This window comes from Zootoca vivipara, chromosome 3 (genome assembly GCF_965207765.1).
Source record: "Zootoca vivipara chromosome 3, rZooViv2.hap1.1, whole genome shotgun sequence".
In the NCBI taxonomy this organism is placed as follows: Eukaryota; Metazoa; Chordata; class Lepidosauria; order Squamata; family Lacertidae; genus Zootoca; species Zootoca vivipara.
The window spans coordinates 89,201,895-89,227,635 of record NC_142586.1 but is presented as its reverse complement, the minus strand read 5'-3'; the positions used below and the strand labels follow the sequence as shown (position 1 = coordinate 89,227,635).

Sequence of the window (25,741 nt, the reverse complement as noted above, 5' to 3'; positions counted from 1 at the left end):
CTGAGAAAGCCGGGTGCCTTCTCAGGGAACGCAAGCGGGGGACACCTAGCCCACCCGCTTGCTTTCCCTGAGAAAGTCGCAGCGCAAAGCCGGCATGGGGTGCAGTTTCGGATGCCTTGAATTGGGGAAGGCAGCCAGCGAAAACGCCTGACAGATCCGGGATTTCCTCCCACCCCCGCCCAACAGATCTGGGATTTACTCCCTCCCCCCGCCCAACAGAAGTGCGGCAATGTGGGGGTGTTTTGCCGCCTGCCTTCCCCAAGCCAAGGGGAAGGCAGGCGGCAAAAAGCCCTGGCAATTTTTCGCTGCACGCTGGACTTCGGAGTCAGAGGTTTGTTTTTCTATGGCCACGCTTCGCAAGACGAAGCAGCGGCCATAGAAAAATTCATCATCTTGCGAGGCAACCTCCGATCGCAAAATCCATTCGTATAGCGAAAAATTCGTCTAACAGGGCATTCGTTAAGCGAGGCACCACTGTATCATGCAGCCATGGAAGTTTGCCCACATGACAAATCAGCCCTGAGTTTTCCACCTCTGTAGTAGGAGAAGGGCTCAAATGAATATGGGAGATCATATGTGTATTTATTTCCTGAGGAGTGTGAGCTAGAGGTTGCTTTTCAACCTCTTTCTGGGTAGATTGCATGTAATTCCGCTAGAACTCTTACAAAATTAAACTATCCCAGGACACAGATACATCTTCAATCAAAGCTACTTATATATTCAAACAAAAATGTTAGAAGTCTCTTCCAAGTAAATAATCACATCTGCACAAAATCATTTCTAGATTAAATTTTAATTATGCAAGGTACTTTTTATGAAGTTCAATCTACAGAGTACATTTTAGATGTAAAAAGGTGTAACAAACATGAAAAGTTGCAGTTTATATTAGTCAGGAACCACACTCCTGGGAGAACATGCTCATATAAAAAGATTACTCATTTTCCTTTAGAAGATATTTTAGAATTATACGAAAATAGTGGTATTTCTACAATTTTCTTTGCATAACAAATCACAATTTGAAGCACTCAATGTTTATAAGGATTTTTTCTGCTCTAAACAGAAGTTATGCAGGCTAAAGAAAGTTGTCATGATCATTTCTGCCACTTAACACACATTCATTTTACAATCTTGTTCAGCAGTAACTAAAATGGCTCATAAAAATATACAGAGTACAATATTGATCCCCATAGGGCGTAAGAGTGCTGTTATCCCCATCATTCAAGGCTATTCATGTTCCAAAGGGGTTAGACGGGGATATGGGCATTTGTTAAGTAAGCCCTACAGTGATCCACAATCATGCATTTTAACTATATTAAACTGAAAACAATTGTTATCAAGAACTATGCTACAAATTCATAAATGCAAAATATAGTCAAATTAAAAATGGGTACTTTGCTATTATTAAATGGATAATTTTAATCAGCTGTAAAAATTTCAACAGACCTGCTTTCTAATTTAATATATTAAAATGGCAATTATTCCTTCCATTTAGGTAAATAATTCCACCTTATAGCCAATTCAGTAAAAAACTATTCAATAAAAATTTATAGATGTTCTGCTACAAACCACATAGCATGAGTTGCTATGAAAACTCAAATATACAAAAATACATTTGTTAAAAAGTTCAATTAAAGTGGTTAACTTTAATCATGTTAAAAAGCTGCTTTAAATAGCAAATTGAAAAATTAGCATTTTTCCTACTTTCAACAGTATAAAAAGGCAAAATAACCTACATTTGAGGTAGCACTGCCAATTCACAAAACTTTGAATAAATTTCATATACTTCCATAACACATTTGTCATTGCAATATTTAAATGAGCACTTCAATTGTTCAACTCAATTTCATAGCAATACATTACTTTATAAAACTTTTCAAAAATACTGGAAATGGTTTTAGTAAAAAAAAAAAGAATTGCATCTTATACTCAAAACACTGTACAACAAAATCTTTCAATGTTACAATATAAAGAAAAGCTATAGTACAAAGCAATGGTTTATAATAGCTGAAAAAACTGCCTATTTTTTCATAGTCTGTACAACATGCCACACCCTGTATCATTGTTTGTCACTTGCACTTCTTGAGGTCTGAGACTCTCAAAGAATGAGCTGTAAGGGATTTTAAAATATTCTCTTAAATCAACGTACTTTTTAGAGCACATAGTATAAGGAATACTATTACATAAAAACTTCAAGAGGCATGACAACCATCACTCAGACTTAAAATGGGATTCTGTTCTCCAGAGGGAAGGGGTAGAGAAGCAACTGCTGTGCATTTGCCCCCCTAGAAGCAACTCCTGCTTCTGCAACTGCCACTAGGGATTCAGCCTGAGAGAACCAGTTATAAGAGACAGACCTGAGTGAGAACTACTATGATTAGAAAGCTGTAGCATCGGAAGTCACTCTTCATTGGACTTTGTAATGTTTACTATTTTCTGGTGCATTTTGGCCAACGGCTCTGAAGTTAGCCCAAAGAATGAAAAACACAAAAGTTACACAAAACAAGCAAATCTTCAGCAGTAAACCCTAAAATGGTCTTTCCTATGTCCAGAACAGATAATTAACATTATCCAGACTGCTTCACAAAGCATATACATTGCTTGACAGGCTTTTCATGTGCTATACAACTAATTTATTGCTTAACTGAAGTGTGTAATTTGAAATAGGGAGATGGCTAAAAATATATAGAAAAGACTATTGGTAAAGGTATCTGCAGCTTTACTATTTGATCACAATTTCTAAGAAAATTTTGCAGAACTAATGTATACCAAGTGCAATGGTATGAGGTATGTGGTTTATTGCAATGAAGATTTGACTGCAGAAGCTGTGCATTATCCACCAGTTTGAAGACACTCAGTAGATATATGGAAATATACGATATGGTACACGTTGACAGTATTTTTCCCATGCTAAGCCATATTTTTTCTTACACTGACGTTCATCACGGGCTTCTCGATGAATAAGCAAACCAGTAAAGTATATGACATAGAAATATGGTAAGATGTGGTTGATCCCTGTAAGAACACATAAACAGTTATTTTTTCCACTCTACACTTGAAAAGGTAAAGAAGGGGGTTTTTTGTTCATCACTTTAACGTTAAAATTTTATGACTGGGTTTTAATATTAAATTTCAAGCTTGAACATTATATTTGTGAGTACAAGTCATGATTTATTTTCTCTGTTTTCTATGGTGATAAAGAAAAAAAGAACTTACTGTCAAAAAGACAAACAGAACAATATACTTATGGTGTATTATCCCACCTAGCCATGATCTTACAACAATTTTCAATTAGATCAGGGGTGGGGAACATGTAGTTCTCCACATGCTATTGGACTCCCAACTCCCATCAGTCGCAAACAGCATGATCTATAGTCAAGGGTGATGAAAGCTGTAGTTCAGCAATACAGTGGTACCTCGACATCCGAATGCCTCGATTTCCGAAGGTTCCGACTTACGAAGTCAGCAAACCCGGAAGTATTTTTGCCGCGCGTGCAATTACCAGACCTTTAGAAGGCATCTCAAGGCAGCCCTGTTTAGGGAAGCTTTTAATGTTTGATGGATTTCTGTATTTTAGAATTTCTGTTTTTTTGGAAGCCGCCCAGAGTGGCTGGGGGAACCCGGCCAGATGGGCGGGGTATAAATAATAAATTATTATTATTATTATTATTATTCTGTGCCCTCGCAGTAGCACAAAATCGCGCAGGCGCAAAATGGACGCTTCAACATCTGAAGGTTTTGACTTACGAAGAGCACCACAGAACGGATCGCCTTCGTAAGTCGAGGTACCACTGTATATGGATGGCCAGATTCCTCACCCGTTTTAGATCCCATGTTCTGTAAAAATGAATTTCTCTCCCAACCATCCAGAGATATTAAGAAGTCTAATATCTCAGTTAATAACAACCATTGGTAAAAATTTGAAAAATAGAGGTCAGAGGCAAAAACACAAATTAAACAATAGGATTGCACTCTCTCACACGCAGACAAATTCACAAGGCCAATGTCCAAGCTGAATAGTTCCACCCTGAATGAACGGTTTAAGTGAGGGCAGGAAGCAGCCTTGAAGTCAACTCTTAATTGTTTTCTGCCTTGGACAATAGGTGGTGAAATATCACCCACATGATGGCCTGCCACCCATGAAAAAATGCAAGATTTCATTAGAAGACACTTTACTATCTTACCACATGGTAAGGACCAAGCTAGAGCCATGATGATATCTCCAAGGTAGTTTGGATGGCGCACCAAGCCCCACCAGCCAGAGACCAGGAGGTTTTTTCCAGTTGCAGTGGGAATAACTTTCAAGTCTGTATGATGATATACAAATAAGTATGATTTGTACTCAGCAGAAGAGAACACACTGTGTAATATATAGAAAGCACTGACAGAAAACCAATTTGCCTAAGCAGTACTTACAAGCAACTTTTGGATCTTTCGGATTTCTTCGAAATATGTTTTTCTGTGAATTGGCACCACGAAAAATGCAATAGCCAAGAACTTCAAAAAATAAAGAATAAGCAACTATTATTTCCTCACAGAACTTGCCAACAGCACACAGTCCATTGTCTTTCCAATTTTACATTAATAACAATGACAAGAGCAACATTCTTGGGCATCTATTTATTGTCCAGTTTTCTAGTCATGAGTACAATTGATGTGGATATTACAAATTCACTTGCTTACTGTGAGGCTGCCTCAGCTCTGGAGGGCCCCTGGCCAGCCCCAGAGGCACCATTCACCTGGGGAGCTTGTAGCCAGGGCTGCTGCAAGAAACAGCTGCACAAGGCTTTGGGAGGCAGAGACACTAGAGGGCCTCAGAGGAGGGAGGGAAGGAAAGAAAGAAAGTTGCCCACGGTATCCCTGACTATCATTCAAGGCACCCCAGGGTGCCACAGCACACTGGTTGAAAGCCACTGCTATACAACATTAAATAGAGATGGAGAATTATTTGTAGTTTTTATAGCTACTCCACCTTGAAGAAATGCTATTGAACAATGACACTCAAAGGTTCTGATGGCAAACACCCTCTCTAAAAATTACTTGATTTACTAACATCACCAGTTTGGGTCAGGAAAGGGCTTTCTCAACCGACAATGAAATATTATTCCTTCAGGAGACCTGAAGGTTAATTCTGCTGGCTTAATAAGGAGAAGAGATATGGGAGGAGAGCAAATCCACCTGTATGTTGGCAAGGAGCTTTTCCAACCTTGAGGCCCACAAAAGAAAAACCAGCTGTAACTTACTGCACCCTCTTTTTCTTTTGTTTTTTCTTTGTTACTTCTATGGGACATGGGGTGGGAATTTTTTGATGTGGATGCTTGTGGGCAACAATTCATACCACTCAGGGTGAGAGTCTGAATGGGTTGGAGAGTGGGGGTGAAAGGTGTTAACTTAGTCAAAAGCTACAGGGTGAGAGTCCATTGGCACAGAGTGGGACCCTCTTTGTGTGAGTAATGGGGAGTGAGTGGGTGACTTAAGTGAAAAACAATGTGAGAACCATTGCTAAGATCATTGGTTGTTTAGCCTGTATGAATGATTTGTGTTTGATTTTTACTAAGGTATTTGGTTAAATTGGATATTTTAATTTGTCACTGTAGTTTTGCTTATTTACAAAAAATATGACAGAATTGTTACCGTATTTCACGCACCTAGTTTTTAGAGCAGGAAAACAAGAAAAAAATATTCTGAGCGCGGTGCAACAGCGAACAGCCTGTCCACCGCTCCCAAACCTTCCCGGGGCTTCATGGGAAAGGGGAGGCTGCCGGCAGAGCGGTGAGGAGGCTGGCACAGTGTGGGATTTAGTGCTGGATTTAGTCTCTGATCTGTGACTTTTTACGGCTAGTCCCAGTTATTATTCTCTAATGAGGGGAGAGAGATGCACTCCATATGGTTCCAAATGCATGTATCCTTTGCTGCTTTTGATGCCCCATATACAAAACCCTCTCACATTCAGAGCAAGCTTGGGCTTGCTCTCCTGGGTGTTGAATCAAGTCAAGGTGTGTATGTGTGTGTTTGTAGGGGTGTGTGTGTTTTGAATCAAATAAATGGGGTGTTAAATAAACTCAAGGGGCTGTGTGTGTATGTGTGTTGAATCAAGTCAAGGTGTGTGTGTGTATTTGTAGGGGGTGTTGAATCAAATAAAGGGGTTGGGGTGTTGAATAAACTCAATGGCTGTGTGTGTTGACGTGACACACACTTCAAAGCAGCTAAGCTGCAGAGCGATACTGGGAAGCTTTCCCACTGCCCTAATCAGCCCACAATCTTTTGAGCGCTCTCTCACACACACACACACACCAAAGTAGCTGAGCTGCAGAGCTCTGCCGGCAAGCTTCCCCAATGCCCTAAGTAGCGTGATCTTTTGATCTCTCTCTCTCACACACACAAACGTTAAAGCAGCTGAGCTGCGCTTCCCCAATGCCCCGATCAGCAGGATCTTTTGAGATCTCTCTCTCTCTCGTTAAAGCAGCTGAGCGACCTGGTACCCCTTCCCTCGTTTGCCGCGATTTCGGGCTGCTTCTCGCCCCCGCACCTTCTGCTGCTGGCGGGGGACCCTGGAGGGAGCAGAGAAAGCCCAATTTCAGGCTGCTTGTCACCCCCCCACACACACACTTTCTGCCGCTGATGGGGGCCGCAGAGGAGCGGGGGCTGCTCCTTGCTCCCCTACGGCTGAGAGCTATGGCTCTGTCAGCAGACGTACGTATCCCTCCGCTCGAGGAATCCACTGCCGTCCGTGCCTTCGTTCCATAACACGCAGTGACTTTTCCCCTTCTGTTTTAGGGGGGGGGAGTGTGTGTTATGGTCCGAAAAATACGGTAACTTGTTGCTTATCTGGCCTGCTTATATGATTTTGTAATTTTTGTATTTTTTCTGCTTATTTTTCTTACTCCATGATTGATTGATTTTCAGCATTTATTCAAATATTTTCAATCTATTAAGCACTCCCTGAAAGCATCCAGATTGCTTTTAAGTAAAGCAGTATTTTGTTTTAATTGCCACTTACTATTCAAGGCTACAATTGCAGAAGCTGATAACCAAGAAAGTTCATTTGGATGTTTCACTAAATAGAAGGCTTGCAAGCTGTAGAGAAAAGGAACCCACACCAAGTCTCCAAACGCTAGCATGAACCCAAAACCATCATGGATGATGTCCATTGTTGTCAGAATAGCTTCCTAAAAAGTTAAACGAATTAAATTAGTACTGATTTGAATTTTTGTTAATGGCAAAAAAAATTTCGCTATATTGTATTGTTAGGGTTGTGTACATGTTAAATATGCAGCAAAGCACACATATACTGAATTTACACTTTTCTAAAAATCAGCAAAGAGCTCTCAATGCCTTTTACAATTCGGCTATCTAGATGGGCAGATGAGAGCCAAAACAGGAAAAACTGCTTCCCCTTCTCTCACACTAGTACCAGTTTCTCACTCATAAACATCACACCCATTCACACAAAAACCCTTACCCCATTCATCCATCCATTATCTCATTCACACTCACACCCCCAAGACAACCTGCCCCAATGCACAGCCACCTATTTTGTGCTTCACCCTTTTGGCTAAGAAAGTTAGCCAATCTTGTACAGTACATTGCTACCACAGAATGTACAAGATTCCAAAACTGAAACCACTTTGTGGGCTGTATCCTTGATGCCCTCATCCTGTCAAAGAAAGAAGAGCTAGCAGGCAGACACTGTGCCTGGGCTCATTCTGTGGTCAACCCTTAGAGCAAGACTGCTAGAGCTAGAAGATCTGGCATCTCTTCTGAGATAGCAGACCAGGTAGCACACAAGACACAGCCAAATGCCTTCCCCAATGCCCACAGCAGTCTTCCCTGCCACTGAAGGTTGCTTCAGGTGTTGGGAAAGGTGTCTGGTTTTTGGCATCCATAGGGAAGACCCCAGAAGCCCACTAATATGCAGTCTACAGAAAGATGCAACCCCTTTCACTTGACAGAGCGGAACAAGTTATACAACAATTTCCTCAAACATTTCATGAACAGCCTAGCCCACAATGTTTTTCAGCCAATTGTTGTGATGATGAGCCAATCATATGCTTGTTATCATATCAAAGAGATGGTTTTCTCCATGACCAAAATGGGGATACTGAGAAACATGAGGGAGGCACTAGCACAATTAGAGGAACCACAAGGTTCGCAGAAGTACACCACATTTTTTAAAAACTCCAAAAGGAGGCCAAAATAATAATAATAATATTCCTACCAAATAGCCATAAACATTACCTCATTCCAAAGTGCATCCACCACATAAAGGAGCTGGAAACTATTAACCAGAATCATGGACAAAGATGGCATATTCAGATGTTGCACTTTCATTTCAGTCAACAGCATTGCCAAATTAATAACAACCTTAAAAAAATTAAGTTGCACATTAAAATCAACTTTTATCTTACAACTCTGGTGAAAGAGTAACAAAAGTTTCAATGTTAACTTCATTTCAAAGCATTTTTCTCCTGCCATGTATAAGCAGAGTTTGACCTAGTGTGTGCTCTTTTCCCTTTAACCTTCTATTTATCTTCCCATATTTGTATTTTAACTTTTATAAATTAAACAGCTATGTAAAATGAGATATACTTGCAACTATGAATATTGTACAACTAATGCTGCCATGATAATGCTGCTGTTTGTAGTATACAATATAGTGTCATCATAATATTGATGTTTCCAGTATTTTGCAATCTTTTCCTGCAATACATTTTTCATTTTAAGAACTTAGTTGTCTTATTTGTAAAATCAAAGATGATGCAAGAATAGATCTAAACGCTTACTCACCCAGCCAATTAGCCCTGGTCGTAACTCACAGAAGTATTTCAGGTCAAAATTTCTGATGCGAGGATTTAATTCACGTCCCATAAAAAAGTCATAAAATATATTCCCTACAAATAAAAATAAATTGGACCACAGTGTAATATTGGCTACTGTTCTGTTACTGGGTTTTATCCAAGTCACACTTAAAGTAGTCCCACTGAAATTAATGTCAGACAGGATTTCTGTCTAGAACTTCTTACAACACATACTTATGCCAAACTTGTCCCATATTCTTAAAATACACTGAAAAGAAAAGTGGGTACACATTCTTCTATGTAATGAGTTTGATTTATTATAACTTTACAGGAGCACACAATCCAATAAGAATGCTTTTTATCAAGGTACATGCAAATTAAATTAGTAATTATGTAAATAGCATGAGCTGATTAAATCAGACAAAACATTCTGAAATAAAATGCATTTGAAGTTAAATGCATGATTCCTCTTAGTGTTTTACTGAAAGCCCCAAGACAGAGACTATGGAGCAGAGGAACAGAGGTTAATGTAGTTCGCAATGACAGTGCTTTTGACACACAGAAATGCATAAGGACAAAAAATAAAATAAATCAAGCACGGAATGCTTCCACAATTGAACACTTACCAGAATTCCCCCCAGGTGACAATTCTTGTTCGGGTGCTCTTAATGAACGGGCATAGAGATAAATGCTTAACACCACAGAAAAAACTGTAGCACAGACAGCAAATTGTAGGAAATGGTCATATATATAGGAAAACTCCATTTCAAAATATAGAGAAATTCCTACAGTTACGGCTGTTAGGATAAAAGCATAGAATCCTTGAAGGAGAAAAAAACCACAAATGATTGTGAGACACAAGTAAAAAAAAATCACTAATCTAAAACACACTTAAGTAAGTGAATGCATAGAAACACTGGAAATCATTTTCCTAATTAAATCATCTTAATAAAGTGGGCTCTGGTAGAAAATTTTATGCCAGACATCTTTGTATTTAAGATTTCCAATTTGGCAATATTTATACACAATGTAAAACCCTAAGGCTGCAATTCTGTATTCATTTACCTTGGAATTAACTACACTGAACCCAAAGGGACATATTTATATATATAAAAAATCCATTTAATATAATAAAAAACATTAAGCTGCTTACATGAAAAATAACAATAATGCAACATTCAATAAAATTTATTCAAATGCTTAGCCCCCCCCCAACCCTCCCCTCCCTCGTTAAAAATAAACAGAAAGCTTTTGGCCAGCTTGGCTAAACACATACATCAGAGCTTTCCTAACTTTTATGTTGTTGACACACTTTTTTTTTTTACATGCATCATTTCGTGACACAGTAATTTAGTTTCACTAGCACACTGGAGGTTAAACTAACCCCTTATAAGAGTGTTTGCGCAACACACCTGCACACTGCAGCCGACACATTAATGTGTCGCAACACAGTTTGGAAAGCTCTGACATACATTTTAAAGTGGTAATTACTGTATTTGTCTCACAAATTACACGGGGGGGGGGGCGTTTCCAGAAGGTGGGTGCTATCATCTACTGGTTTCTTTTCACTGTGTTACCATACGGCCATGTGCTGGTTGTGCCATGACCAGGAGGGTATCCTTGGAAGATATTAAGAGATTGGCTAGGTCTGTACGGGGGAAGACAGCCTGCTATGTATTCCAGTTCCAAGATGTTTTGAGCTTTAAATGTCAAAAGCAAAGCCTTGAGCTTGACTTGGTAGCTAATAGGCAGCCAGTGCTGTCAAAACTGAGAGTCCTACTAAACATTCTAGCAGCCCAACATATAGCATGTTATATGAGACTAATTGTAAGGTTACTCATGTTACACCTTGGCAAGGCTATCTGTGTCAAGGCATGGTTGTAGCTGGCACACCACCCCAAGCTAGTAATGGATGACCTGAGCCACTGAGGTCAGCTAGGTCTCTAGTGATGGATCTAGCAAGCACCCCCAAACTCTGTACAGTCGTACCTTGGAAGTTGAACGGAATCCATTCCAGAAGTTCGTTTGACTTCCAAAATGTTCAGAAACCAAAGCACGGCTTCTGATTGGCTACAGAAGCCCTGTCGGACGTTTGGCTTCCAAAAATAGTTTGCAAACAGTCACTTCCAGGTTTGTGGCATTCGGGAGCCAAAACGTTCAAAAACTAAGCTGTTTGAAAACCAAGGTACGACTGTACTTGCTCCAGAGGGAGCACAACCCCATCCAGAGCCAATACAAAGCCAAATTTGCGCCTCTGGGAATGAAATAGAACTGGATATCATCAGCAAAGCAGTGATACTTTGCTCCAAATCTAATGATCGATAGTATCAAGTATGTAAAGGACAAGAAATCAAATACAACAATATATGTGTAATAAAAGTTTAGCCCATTTAAACACATATTGCACTAGGAGTATAAAACAAACTATAGTTATGGCCATTGCCCATTACTGAAAGCTACCACACCTACATACAAGTACTAAGCAAGTGGAAAATTAAAAGCAGACAATCAGCTGTAACCATATAGCTGAAAACCCAAAGCATCATTTGGCATAACTGAACCATATATTCTCATGTTTGCAATCTCAATAATTATAATTACAATATGCTGCTTAAATATGTGAACTGATCATTATCAAAATAGGTTACCAGTTCAAAAGTAATGCTGAATTTAAAACCTAATTACCATTTATCCTGTATTCCAGTCTCATTCCATTCAAAAGTGGGGTCCCTTCTACAAGCTTAAAAGAAAAAGAAAAAAGTCTTTTCCACCTAGATTCAAGAGTAGCAAAGCAAATTATAGGGAAACAATCATTTTTAAAGAACCTGTTGCCTTTCTACATTTTGTAGAATAACAGAGCCACTTAGCCAAGAGAAGGGGGGAAATTCTAAACCTTGCAATTACTGTACATGATAATCCCCATGATATAAAACTGATTGCATAATAATCTGTAGTTTAAAAACTATTAAAAAATAGTTTTTAACTATTTTAACTAGATGTACATCTACAGTCCATGGCATGGTTCCTAAAGCCTGCCTCTGCAGACCAGAGTGATTGAGATTGTCACAATCCAGTTCATCAAGACATGTGGTTAGAGCATGCTGGGCCACTCCTAACTCAAATGTAACAGAGAAACAGGGCTGAGTGCCCCAGATCTCCTGAAGGCCATCCAAATGGTTTCATATAGAATCTATAATATAGATGTTAAATAGAACTGGGTACATTCTTGTTTGGCAGGAATGTAGTAGGAACACTGAAAATTCCAATGATCATTCTCATCAAATATAGTCCCTCAAGATCATCATTTTCATTGGTTTTGCTTTATGACAGCCATAATATTTTTTAAAAATTGTCACACACACAAAATAAAAATGCATTTTTGTAAATGCAGTATACAAATTTATAGTTACAGTTTTACCTTTCCTATTGGGAGTAAGTAAAACAGAGCTTGGAGAAAGAACCAAAGAAGAAAGACACCAAATACTCTTGTCTCCCATAAACTTTCCAAAGCTGGGGAGGGAGGAAAATTCAGAACACTGGGGTCTTTCTGAGTACACATCAGCAACAAGTAAAATACAGTTCCAGGAAGGAGAAAAATCATTAAAAAGGCACCTGCAAAAACAAACACACAGAATCAGAAGTTAAACAGAAAACAAAATAAAGCATTACTACAACAGAAAAAACGGTGGTCAAACTACTCAGTAGCTACAATATTGCAACTAAAGGATCACCCCCTCCCCCCCCCCACACACCAGGACTGTTACCTATTTTAAGATATAATGCTTTCATTGCCTAATGGAGAACAATTTGAAATGGGTGACATAATTAAAGACTGCATGTATACTTCTAGCAATTGCACAGAAATGATCTTGTCTAAACTTTAAGGTACTAAAGGCTCTTGGCCAGCAGCAGGTAGCCACAGAGATGCAAGAGGAAAGAACTACAGTGGAACCTCAGTTGTCAAACGTAATCCATCCCGGAAGACCATTTGACTTCCAAAACGGACAACCAAGGCGCAATGGGCAGTCAGCAAAATCCATTGAAATAATGGAGAAACATGCCTCGGAAGCCATTCAACTTCTGAGGTGTTCGAAAATGGAAGCATTCACTTCTGGGTTGTCAGTGTTTGAAAGCCAAAACGTTCAACTTCTGAAGCGTTCGACAACAGAGCTTCCACTGTGGCCCCAATTCTAGTCACTTGCCCAGATATTGATGACATGTAAGCATACCGCTGATGTCACACAGAAAGCATGATTACTGGGGGGAAATTATGCAATAAAATTCATGAAAACCACTTTCATTATGTAACTATTTATTGAGTATGCTGGGATTCAAGAAACCACTACCAGGAGAGGTCTCTAATTGACTTCTAATGGAAATGTCAGCTCTGTATATACAATGATGTGCATACAGAGCTGCTTCCCTCCACTAAAGTGAATTTGGGAATTTGCAAAAAAACTATATGAATGCTGCAGTACTCCAAGACTATCATACCAATTTTTCCTCCAAACTCTAGTTCCTCTGTCTTCATGCATACTTTTACAACAGGTTTGGGTTTCTCTAAAATTCTCTCTTCTGAATACATTTCTTCTGTTCTCTTCTCCTCCTTCCTTGGATGTAAACTGTAGCGTTCGAGGATGCGCTCTCTGGCACGCTCAGATTCAATTCTTTGGCGCTAAAAACCATAGTGAAGGGAGAGGAAGTCATTTGCAATCATACTGCACCACCTGCTGGATATATCCTTCCATTCAAGTAATACTGCCTGAAAACCCCTAGTTTCTTTGATCCCAACTCTGCTAATCTACACTGCCATACACTCCCTTCTCATACCAAATAGGTCCAGCCTCTTCCTCAAACCTCCCCCCCCCCACAATTCCTTTTCATCAATACATTTACAACACAATGCATACAGTCATTCTTAGCAGGATAAGAGCAACCTATTCCTTTGTCAATGCTCTTTATTAACATATTCAAGATCCATTCTCTACATTCTATCCATTTTATCATGTCAAAGTTCTTTATAATATATTCAAGATCCTTTTTCTACATTCTATCCATTTTATCAAGGAATACATTTATTGGAGGTATTGTACTCTCAAGGATTGAAGAGCAGCTAACTTTAAACATCTAACCAGAAGGTTTCCAGAAACAATGGAAATTTGAGTATGTTGAATACTATTATTTCATACCTCTAGAATGTTGTGAGATGAGTAATTCACTTCTGTGATATCTGGCTCCCCATTAAACTGGTGGGTATTGTTTTCATTTAGTTTCTGGATTAAAAAAAAAGAATTGAGTGTTTCCATTGTAGTAAATATTATCAGTTTTTTCAGAAAACCTTCCATTCCACAACTAATCATAGATTGCGCTTATAAATTTCTGATGTGTAGCACAGACACACAAGAAAACCAAGTTTTATGGAGTCCTTGAACAAAATTCTAAAACAAAAAACTTTTGGAAGTACCTGGTTTAGTTTAAACAGTCTCCAAATCTAAGTAGGAGAGGAATTTGTGAAACAGTAAAGTGGAAAATCAGTATATGGAACCTGTGGTGTACTCCATATAATTGACTTTTTTATGTCTGTGCCAACTTTATTTTGACAGTACAGTGGTGCCTCGGTTTAAGTACACAATTGGTTCCGGAAGTCTGTACTTAACCTGAAGCGAACTTTCCCATTGAAAGTAATGGAAAGTGGATTAATCCGTTCCAGACAGGTCCGCGGAGTACTTAAACTGAAAGTACTCAAACCAAAGCATACTTAAACCGAGGTATGACTGTACTCAATTCCTTTTACTTTCTTTGCAAAGGAAGAAGTAATTGAATAGTGCATGAAATCTGGTTTGTTCAAGGTACAGTTGCTATATCTTTTTGTGATTCCAAACTACAAAAAGTGCAGCTACTGTCAAACTATATTGCCGATAAATTTTCTATATTTTGGTTTATCTGTATGTGAACATAGGGACTAGACATAAAAATAAATAAACTCAAATACCAAAGGAATCAAATTCGGTTCCCCAATCATATTCTTTTCATTTTTTGGTTCTCTGCTTTGAGAGGAAGAACGACGTCTGTGTTTTGCTGGCCGACCAGGTGAACGAGATCTAGAGCCTGATCTAGATCTGCTACCACTGCGTCTTGAAGGGGAACCGGAGGAAGAGCTACTTTTTCTAAATCGAAAAGATGACATAGACTGGAAAAAAAAGTTATACCATTAGCTTTACCATCTAGTAGGTAGTTATTAATATCTCTAAATCTTCTATTTAAAAATATTCATTGTTTACATTACATTTCCAAGCACAATTCAAAGTGTTGGTGCTGACCATTAAAGCCCTAAACAGCCTTGCCCCAGTAGGGGAGCGTCTCCACTCCCATCGTTCTGCCCAGACACTGAGGTCCAGCGCCTTCTGGCGGTTCCCTTGCTTTGAGAAGTCAAGCTACAGGGAGCCAGGCAGAGGGCCTTCTCAGTGGTGGCACCCACCCTGTAGCACGCCCTCCCACCAGATGTCAAAGAGAAAAACAACTACCAGACTTTTAGAGGACATCTGAAGCTTTTAATGTTTAATGAACTATTCTATTTTAATATTTTGCTGGAAGCCGCCCAGAGTGGCTGGGGTATAAATAATAAATAATAAATTATTATTATTAATTATAATTATTATAATTATTATTTACATTCAGTTTTTTTGCAACATCACTTGGTGGATCGTGAAATGAAGAAATAGTATTGCACCTTACTATTCAAGCTTGAGACTTATGATTTGTATTTGTAAAGCACAACTGCCTCCTCAGTCTAAAACCAAGCTAGCAGTAAAATATAACAAATGTGCTCAACCTTGAAAACTGATGTGTGCAGCTCTGCTCTTACTTAGGGAAAAATCTAGATGTATGGCATTTATGTAAGTGATAACCCTAAATAAATATGAAATTGCATAATCCCAAACATTATCAACAATATTGAAAATAAAGCACAGCTTATTTCAACATACATTCAACATATATTTAAAATACAATTGTTTGGAAAATAAATATGATACCTGAGTTGCTAAAACACACCCTAAAATACCAAAGTAGTTCATTTTGGACTTAAAAATATTCTGCACACATTCTGATTAGATGTGGGATCAGGAAGTGGAAGATATATGCATTTTTAAGAAATTCAGCAACCCCAAACATTGTGTGTCAGATGTGAACTGATACAACCAGAGCAATTATTACTGAATCTACTTGAACATAGGACATAAAGGATACAAATTTCTTCCGTTTCCTAAATGCCCAATATACTACAAATTTTCAAAGCTGAGCCCCCAGCAATTTTTAAAAATCTGGCTGTACACGCATTACAATATGTTTAATGACTTTACAAGTGTTCAACAAACTCCATGGCCACGGCACAACACCCGCATGTGGAAAATTCTGTTGATACTGCACAGAATGTGTTTTACAATGGGCTAATCTTAAAACATACAAAATCAATAAGGAAAAGGCGCATAATGGCTTGATGTATAGTGCAACTTTACAAACCATGGGTAGTATTCAATGCTCTCATTCCATCAGTGCAAGCACTTTGGGCTACACACTGGAACTTCCACTGCGCCTCCCAACATGCTCTGAGGGTTCTACCAACATTCTGGAGTAACTTTGGGGATGGCACAGCATGAATCTTCTGTTATACAAATGGAAATCCTTGTGCTAATGGAGCAAGTGCATTGGATACTACCCCATAGTTTTATCCTCATACTGCAGGAATATACACAGAAGCAAATATTTAGGACTAATGACTGAAGTGTAGCCCAAAGGGTTCATTACTAACCAAACAAATGAACCCTTCTTGTTATGATTATTTACTCTAGAGACTAATTACCCTCATATCGCTTTCTTTTAGCTGAAGCTCAGTTCCATCTTTGTATTTTACTGTGTAAAGATGAGCTCGGTCATCATAGCTGGTTACTTGTACTTCATAATACAGAACACTTCCAGGCCACCGGCCCATTACCACTTCTTCATCAGCAAACTTTCTCCTGGGCATGTTTCAATCTTGGGGATAAAAGTGGAAGAAATTGAAGTTGTTAGCATAGATGTTGCAAAAGTCAAGTCATGCTTTAAGTCTAATGAAGTTAAACAAAGTCACCTGTGTGCTGAATGAGCTAAACGGAAGAAATGTATGACCACTTGACCAGAGTTACTGTATTTCAACGCATAATGGTCACCACGGTGCAATAGTCGAACCCCCTCTTTTTTGGACCCTAAAAGTAGTCCCCAGAGCAATCCCTGCATCACAGGGGTGAAAATGCCTTGCCAGTGGGACATTTTGTTTTGCTCAACAGCATTTTCCTGCTTTTGTAAATGAAATGGCCCTTGGCGCAGCTGTTTCACAGCCTCTTCCTGTTCCCCTGTGGGCCTAGGGTTGCCTGTGGGACTTGCCTGTTGTCCTGTTCCCCTGTGGGCCTAGGGTTGCCTGTGGGACTTGCCTGTTGTCCAAGTCAGCGCTCAGCCCACAGAGGATGAGGCAGCCCCGCACAGGGAACGAGGGTGGCGGCAGCTGAGGGGGTCTGGTCTGAGAGCCAGTGACAGAGAAGAAATTTGATGGCAAGGTCTTGCCCAGAGCCTAGTGGTTGGGGCCCATGAATGTGCCCAGTTTGTGGTAACTAGCGACAGAAGAGCATGCATCTGAGGCAGGGCTTGTGCAGCAAGCCTCCTGGTTCTCCATGTGGGACTTGCGGGGCAGGGTCAGAGACCTAGGTTATGTATTTACCATATTTCACAGTGTAATTGTCACCACTACATAATAGTCACACCCCATTTTAAAAAGAAAAATTGGCATTAAAAAAAGCAACCATTACACAGTACTATTATTTTACTCCAGTTCTAAGCTGCACAGGTGCAAAAAAAGAGTGTAGGATTTTCCCATCTGTTCAAATATATTAGTCCAACACACACATGGGAAAAATATGAAACTACACAAAAACAATGGGAAAACAGGTACAAGAGGTTCACACTATGTGCTACAGAGGTTACAATCTATGTTTTGCCTATTGCAGTCAATAGGCTTAAGACTGCTTAACCTAGCATTGGACTGTAGTCAGTTCAGTGAACTGATGTCAATGAAACGCCCCCATTTCAAAAATATTATGACAGGTCCAAAATATTTTTGGGCCCAGGGTGACATCTGAAAATCCATTGACTTGCTTTCTTGTCAGAAGTTAGCTCATAAACAAGGGTTGGAACAAGGATCCATCCCATTAATCAACACACAACTGTTAACTCTGCACTGCTATTCGTACTTACATGTAAGCCCACTGAAATTAGTGGGGCTTACTTCCTGGTAAAAATACACAGAACAAGCTGTATTTCAGGTGCAGAGGGGAGAGGCCTCTCGGTTTAAGCATATACCCCTCATTGGCTTTGTACAGTGAAGAGATCTATAAAAATAATAAATAAACGTGGAGCAAGAAATGGAAATAGATTCTGGAGAAATGGCTTCTTTAAACAAATTACTATCAACATACCGTACCAACATACAAAGTTGTTTACAAAGTCAGTATAAGCATGCTGACTGGGTTATAAACAATTAGACACAAGGGCAACACAATTAACAGGAGGAGCTCCTAACAAACATAGGAACATAGGCAATACTGTAACTAGAGTCCAGAAGACCTAATAATGCCATCATCCACAGTATCAGGGATTCATTCACAGGGCCATCTTTCAACATATTGTTGTAGTAAGTTGTTGTTATTTTGATTTCTGTTTCTTGCCAGTCCACTGCTCTAAATCCAAGGGCAAATTACAACAATTTAAAATTCAGTATTAAAAACAGTTTAAAACAAATCATAGCCACAAGTCACAAATGTGTTTTTCAGGTGTGTAGGGCATCATCTGCCAACACGCCCTTGTACATTTTGCATAGGACAGATATTTCAGTCTCTATGCAAAAGAATAAAAGGGGGAGAATGTTATTTCCCCGACAGGGTAGTTGTTGATCATTCTTTTTTTCTTTTTTTTCTATTATTTTAATTTTTGTTTTGGCACCTGTTTATTGTTGTAGTTGTAGAAATTTTTAAAAAATTACAGCCAGATTACAATGTGAAACAACTAAACTACCATTCATCACTGATGAGGTAAACCAAGAAATGATTTTTATGACATCACATATGTTAATTAACTTACCAGGATTATTTGTTATTATCTATGGTTATTTCTTGTAAACAGTATTAGAAACTCAGATATATAATCCTAGTTCCCCACAATGGAATGGGATTTATTATTATTCATTTCATTTCTATGCCAAAGTGGTTTACAATACATTAAAAAACAAAATAAAACAATCCAGAATAAAACAAATTCAAGCTTCAAGGAAAATATTTCAGATCTTTCTCTAAGTCAGCGTTTCTCAACCGCTGTTCCGCGGCACACTAGTGTGCCGCGAGACGCTGGCTGGTGTGCCGCGACGTGCGGCGACGAGAAGGGCGATTTGCATTGTCACGTGCCTGGCGGCCACCAACAAACAACACTGACCCGCCGGAAAGGAAGCCGGCCGGGTCATGACGCGGGGCGAGCGCAGCTCTCAACAGCCACCACCACGGGAGGGTGGTTTTAGACAAACTTAAAGAAGCTGGCTGGATGAGCTCAACCTGAAACTTGCTGAGCAAAGGATTGTGCTGGCAGAGAAATCAGCGGCTTGTGAAGCCTTATTACAGGAGATTGCAACCAACACAGCAATTGGCAAGTGTTTCTTACAGTCATAATTATATAGTCAATATAGGGCGGCACAGAGTTAAATTTTTTAACTTTTTTAATGGTGGTGTGCCTCGTGATTTTTTTCATGGAACAAGTGTGCCTTGGCCCAAAAAAGGTTGAGAAACACTGCTCTAAGTGACGTTTTCCTTTTCCTAGTCACCGGCCTAGCATCCAGAGATCTCCATGTGGTCGCAATTGGAGCCACGTCAGTCGCAAAATGCACCTGGCTAATTTCTCAGCAATATGCTGAGAAAAGTTGAAAGCGTTTCCTATTTTTCATCGCAGTGCCATTCAACTCCTACCTTACAAAATTCTCTTCATCTATCAGACAAAGTGGGCTTCATTCTCCTGAAAGATTGTTCCATAATAAATTGATATGTCTTTGAGGTGCCACAAGAATGGTTGTTTTAGGAACATATGAAGCTGCCTTATAACAAGTCGAACAATCAAACCATTACTGGTGCAACTATGTCAGATACACTGAATGGGAAGGAGCCCTTCCTGGTGATGTCATTGAACCTCAGGTGCTAAGCATGCACTCTACCACTAAGCTTTAGCCTTTAATCAATCTACCTATAACAATGTGCACCTTTCTGCAGCTCTTGTTCAAAATCCACATTTTGGATGTGGTAAGTGGCTCAAGTGGATAGTTAAGTCAATTCTTTTTTGCAGCCTTTATAAGGTTGATTTGAAACATTTTGCATCACAATCAATTTCACAATAAACTCTAGGAGTGGCTATAAAAGTTTTATAGAGCTCTCTGTCTAAATATATATTTACTATGGCACGACGGGGTGAGCTCCCATTACTAGGTCCCTGCTCCTGCCAACCTAGCAGTTCAAAAGCACGCAGTATAAGTAGATAAACAGGTACCGCTCCGGCGGGAAGGTAAACCGCGTTTCCGTGCACTACTCTGGTTTGCCAGAAGCGGCTTAGCCATGCTGGCCACATGACCCAGAAGCTGTGCGCCAGCTCCCTCGGCCAGTAAAGCGAGATGAACACAGCAAGCCCAGAGTCGTCTGCGACTGGACCTAACAGTCAGGGGTCCCTTTACCTTTACTAAAATATTACCGGTATCTTAAAAAATTCAAAATAAAACATTGCAAAAGAGGTCAACTACAGAATGCACATTTAACACAGCAAAGTTAACAAAAAAAACAGAATAAAACATTACTAAAGGAAGTAAAGTATAAAATGCACATTTAAAACTGAATAGTTAGGAAGAGAATAAAATATTATCATAAGCATAGAACATATCTGCTGGGCAGTGGCTGTGGAAGCTCAGATTCAATGACCTGTACAGCCAGGATACCATCAAAATCACTGCAAGTCATGCCCAATCTCCTTTTTAAAACTTTTAGTTGCGTATATCTGGCACATTTCTGATTAATTTTGCCTGCAAAAGCTCATGCAACCATATATGGGTTAGTCTTTGAAATGCCACAGCACACTTCCAAAATACTACTGGCTATGTTAATCTTAGCAGAAGAAAACATTAAGGCTAGTTTTGAAACTATTCTGAACACATTGACACATAAAATGTCTTTTCCACCTGGCCTGGGAGTGGAGGACCCTGACTGACTCCAGTTACAAAAGCTGAGGCTTCTAGAGGGCATCTTGCCTATGAGTTCTGCAAGACCTGCTCCATGCCTTGCAGGCCTTTTCCACCTGACTTGGGAAAGCAGGGCCCATACTGATCCCAGCTACAAAGGCCTTCAAGAGATCAACAGCCTTAAACAGATTAAGACCACAATATCTCAGGGATTGCCTTCCCCCATATGAACCAACCCTTTGAGACCCTTCTTTGTGTGCCACCTCAACAAGAGGTCTGGAGGGTGGCAACACAATAGCAGCCTTTTCTGTGGTGACTCCGTTTGTAGAATGGTCTCCCCAGGGAGGTTCACCTAGCACCTTCATTACGTATCTTTAGGCACCAGGTGAAAATGTTTCTCTATAACCAGGCCTTTGGCAGATTATGTGGTCTTTTAAATGTGTTTGTGGGAGAGGGATGGTTGGGTTTTGTATTTTGTGTTCTCATTTTGTAATTTTATGTTGTGAAATGTCTTATGTTCTTTGGATGAAGGGTGATATGCAAATTTTTAAAAAGTAAGTAAATAACTTCCTTCCAAGCTGATGTTTGCCCTTTCCTTCATCCTCACAAAACAGATCCATCAGAAAACTTTTACAGTACTTCTAGAAAAACACAGTGCAAGTCAAATAGTATCTGTACTGAATTAAATAACAGTTGCAACGATACCAAATTTCTCAAGTGTGTGCTTGTTATTTGGTGTAGCAATTTACGACACTAATGAAACAAAATTAGATCTTAAATTGCAGGTGTGCTTGCGAAGATTGATGCAACAGGCACAAGTCTCCCACATAACACATTTAGCCCTGTAAGCACAAAATACTAAGCACATCCATGTTATATACTGGATTTTTGTGCAACAGTACTCCTTGTTGACTATGTCAGGTGCACTTGTCTGACATCTCCACTAAATTAATCTATGCACTTCAAAATAAACTAAAGAGCAAAAAATCCTCTTGATGTCTGCAGGCTAGTATTTATTGGGACTCCGGAGTGCACCATCAGCCCCCTGAGACATCTTCAAGGAGTGCATATCAATCCCATGGAAGGATAGGCTCCTGAGTGCTTTCCTTAACTACAGCTAAGACTGGGGTAAATTCACAGTGTGCCCTGGCAGCAGACCCTCACTGGATGTGGGAATAACTGGATCTTAACATCACTCCAAAGTGATTTGAAAAGCAGCAAGCTTAGAGACAACTGCTCTATGTTTCCTTCTGCAAGGCTTTGGGAGGCGACTAGAAAGTATCATTTTTAGAAATTTTTAAAAATATTTTCTAATATTAGTATGTTATTACTACTACAGCTTGCAAATCCTCATATACACATGGTTGAATGAAAAGCTTTCACACATTTGTCTGCAGAACAGGTTTTTGTATAAGACTAATTAGAAGTAGAATCATAGAATTGTAGTCTTGGAAGGGACCCCAAAGATCATCTAGTATTGCCAGTTTTAAATTTGGATGGTGCCACTTATTAGCTTCAACAGCAGTGCAATTAATGATCTTAGTACTGCAGCCTTAGGATTCCTTCCAGCAGCATTTGCAGTTTTACAGCCATTTAACATGAAATTCACACAATTGCAGTGGTTTCAAAGGGGACCTATAAATCAAGAGGCCGAGTGAGTTGTCCTGGAAAACTGCAGACCGCAGTGCAAATTCCCAATTAACCATAAGGCTCACTGGGTGACTTTAGGCTACTGTGTCTCAGCCTCCCAGGGTTGAAAATAAAATGGGGAGCGCAACAATCACGCACAAGATTTTGAGCTTCTTGGAGGAAAAGTGGAATAGAAATGAAATAAGTAAGTGTCCTCTATTCACTTCTCCCCAGAAACTACAAACGAGAAGAGTGCATACGTCAGAGCCGGAGATAAACATTATTATTATTATTATTATTAAAAAGATGAACTTCCATCCTATCGGGAATATTATTCTAAAACAAGTTCCACCAAGTTCCGTGGAGCTGACCCCCTGGTAAAGATGCTTAGCATGGCAGCCCTCGAGAGCTGCTGCCATTACTTCCAGAGCCCGCATGTGTCGCGAGGTGCCTGCGATGCTCTCCGACCTTTTCGCTCCGCGGCTCTCAGGGGCGGGATCCGCTTTCCGCAAAGAGGGGAGGACAACTCACTCTCGCAAGCTCTGCGGCGCCCCAAACGGCCCACGAGAGAAACTTAGCCGGAGGTCTCTTGAGGAGTTCGTTACAGGCGCCTCGCGGGTGGGGGGAGTAAAGAGAAGCGACGCGCGGCTCTCGAAACCAGAGCCTGGCGAAAGGACGAGGGGGGACGCGGAGCGACGGCTGTGGGGGAAAGAGGCACCCAGGCCTCAGAAAATGGAGGCGGAGGGAGAGGAGGGAGGGAGCAGAAGGAGGCGGCGACCGCCCGGTACCCTCCCTCGCAGGAAAGGCGCCGAAGGGGTGTGTCCCGGCCCGCAAACAACGCGTCCTCACCTGGTCGCTGTGCCCCCGCCGCGTCGTCTGGCACGGAGGCCTCCGCCGAACAATACGAAGCCTGGGCAAGCGGGCGAAGGAAGGGGGCGAACTCAAGGGCAGCAAGACCCAACCGCCTCAAGCGACGGTTACGGGAGCGATAGCGGGCAACGTTACAAATCCCTCCCCCGGGTCCCGCTGGGAGGCGCGAAAGGCGAGGCGCCAACCGCCGCCATTGGCCAAGCCGCGGCGTTTGAATCCGTCTCGGCGGCCTCCCATTGGCTGAGAGTCGGTGGCGCGTTCCTCCCTCTCGCGCCCCGACGCTCAACCTCCCGAGTTCCGGTCCAAGTTGTGCCTCAGCTTCAGTCAGTTGACATAGTTCACTCCGGGGAGTTGAAAATCTTGTAGCGCAGCGCCAAAACGACCCGCCTCCTCTCAAAAGTTCCTCGCGGCAGCTCGTCCGGCTCTCGCCGAGCGATGGAAAGGGTAGCGGGCTCTCCTTCAACTTTGCACATCTGAACAGATGCAAACGTGTCGGGTTCTCTCGGATGAAATCCAGGATGGTGGGGACGCCGCCCCAAAATTCCCGCTCCCACTGTGGATGGCGAAGCATAGTTTTAACGCGCACGCTGGGAGTTTGGGTGGGTGTGCAAAGCAATCCGCTCACGCTTCTGTCAGCGCAGATCAGACAACACCCGCACACCCAGTCCCTGTGCACTGAACCGCTTTATGCCAAGAAAAACAAAAGATGCAGGAAGTCCAAGGCGGTGCAGCCGCACGCCCTAAAAATTGAAGAGCTTCGCATATACCGAACCATTTGCGACTGGTGCCTTACTGTGACTGAATTGGATACGTCCGAAATTTTAAACAGCTCTTCTATTTCTAGCAGCAGATGGTCTCTTTAACCCGCAGTGCTGTCCTCTGCCCCATGGCTCCCACGGTAGAGAGAACGAGCGTGACCCTCTTTTCGAAACGACCGTGCTACTGTACACGTTTATTTTCTTGAATGCCTTTCATCAAAGATTCCAAGGCGATGATCAAAAGTCTGACTAACTATATAAATGCAATATAAAACCAACCCATAAACATAGCAATAGGGAACAAGAGAAGAGACGAACTAAAAATAGGCTGGCTCTGTAAGGATTGTGTGAGGCACATAAGGGGGTTCAAACCTCTGTTTGGGAGCTTGTAAGGTTTGCTGCTGGCTGCCAGTGAGTCTGGAAGTGCTGTGGTGTCACCTGGTGTGGCAGTGAGGCAGGGTGGCAAGACACCTGCCATTTTTGCATTTTCAGGTTGTGTTTTCCCTCCCTTCCCTGTTGAACATGTATTGGTAATAGTGGCTATTCAGCTAGCATAGCAGCTATGTGTCTTAAGTCCCAGCATATTGGCATATTGAACCAGCTGCAATCCTATCCTATGCATATGCCGCCACCACCCCTCCCTGCAAAAAGAGCTCAACAACTTTTGTGTCTGGATTTTCACCTTTTGAAATATGGCAATAGCCTAGTTTTACCCCTGGCATATGCCTACCTAAGGCCTGAATTCAGTCAGGACAGCAACCATGTACGAATGCTTCCAGATGGGAGTTTATTGTGAAATAAGTGCTGCTTATGCATGCAAGTTTTCCCCACCTCCAGTTCCCATGCTATTGTCACAATCAAATCCCAAATGTAAAAACAGCTTGTTACAGCTGCAGTCACTGCTGCTGTGGAAGCTTGTTAGTGCATATGGGGTGTGTGTAATAATAATAATAATAATAATTAATAATAATAATTTATTTGTACCCTGCCCATCTGGCTGAGTCTCCCCAGCCACTCTGGGTGGTTCCCAATCAAATATTAAAACAATACAGCATTAAATATTAAATACTTCCCTAAACAGGGCTGCCTTCAGGTGTCTTTTAAAAATAGGATAGCTGCTTATTTCCTTGACATCTGTTGGAGGGGCATTCCACAGGGCGGGTGCCACAGGTTTAGCACATGTGATGTTTCAGTGAGTGGCTTCTAAGGCTACCACAGCCTACTTATTTGCTTGTCACCTGAGTACAACCTAACCATTTGGTTTCTGGCGGCCCATCAGGAAACATTCTGGGCACTCATAGGTTTACAGTGTAAGTCCTGACTAACCTTCATTAGCTCAGCACCTAAATATGTTATTGAACTGGCCATTGGTGTGCTAAGGCAGATTAAAATGTATAATC

At 40.9% G+C, this 25,741-nt stretch overlaps 1 protein-coding gene across 4 annotated transcripts; it reads right to left on the bottom strand.

Moving 5' to 3' along the window:
- Window positions 1-774: 774 nt before the first annotated feature.
- LBR (lamin B receptor) lies at window positions 775-23,792 on the bottom strand. 4 transcript variants are annotated; one of them, XM_035111430.3, is made up of 14 exons: window positions 23,563-23,792; window positions 16,657-16,829; window positions 14,788-14,985; window positions 13,985-14,068; window positions 13,290-13,470; window positions 12,214-12,407; window positions 11,481-11,535; window positions 9,422-9,616; window positions 8,785-8,888; window positions 8,236-8,361; window positions 6,998-7,166; window positions 4,414-4,494; window positions 4,182-4,304; window positions 775-3,012 (listed from the first exon to the last, which is right to left on the bottom strand). In XM_035111430.3, exons 2-14 carry the CDS (start codon window positions 16,819-16,821, stop codon window positions 2,852-2,854), a joined length of 1,836 nt encoding a protein of 611 aa, XP_034967321.3. In that variant the 5' UTR covers window positions 16,822-16,829; window positions 23,563-23,792; the 3' UTR covers window positions 775-2,851. The 4 variants fall into 4 exon arrangements, with proteins under 4 accessions (XP_034967321.3, XP_034967322.3, XP_088522772.1 ...); XM_035111431.3 differs by lacking the exon at window positions 23,563-23,792 and adding an exon at window positions 23,245-23,459; XM_088666646.1 differs by lacking the exon at window positions 23,563-23,792 and adding an exon at window positions 23,182-23,300.
- Between the last annotated feature and the right edge of the window lie 1,949 nt (window positions 23,793-25,741).

Excerpts from the sequence above, each read along its gene's own strand:
- LBR (XM_035111430.3), bottom strand. The coding sequence starts at position 16,821 with ATGCCCAGGAGAAAGTTTGCTGATGAAGAAGTGGTAATGGGCCGGTGG. Across the intron at positions 9,617-11,480 it reads ACTGGAATACAGGATAAATG|GATTCTATGCTTTTATCCTA; the intron begins GTAATTAGGTTT and ends TTCTCCTTCAAG. Across the intron at positions 4,305-4,413 it reads GAAAGATCCAAAAGTTGCTT|ACTTGAAAGTTATTCCCACT; the intron begins GTAAGTACTGCT and ends ATCATCATACAG.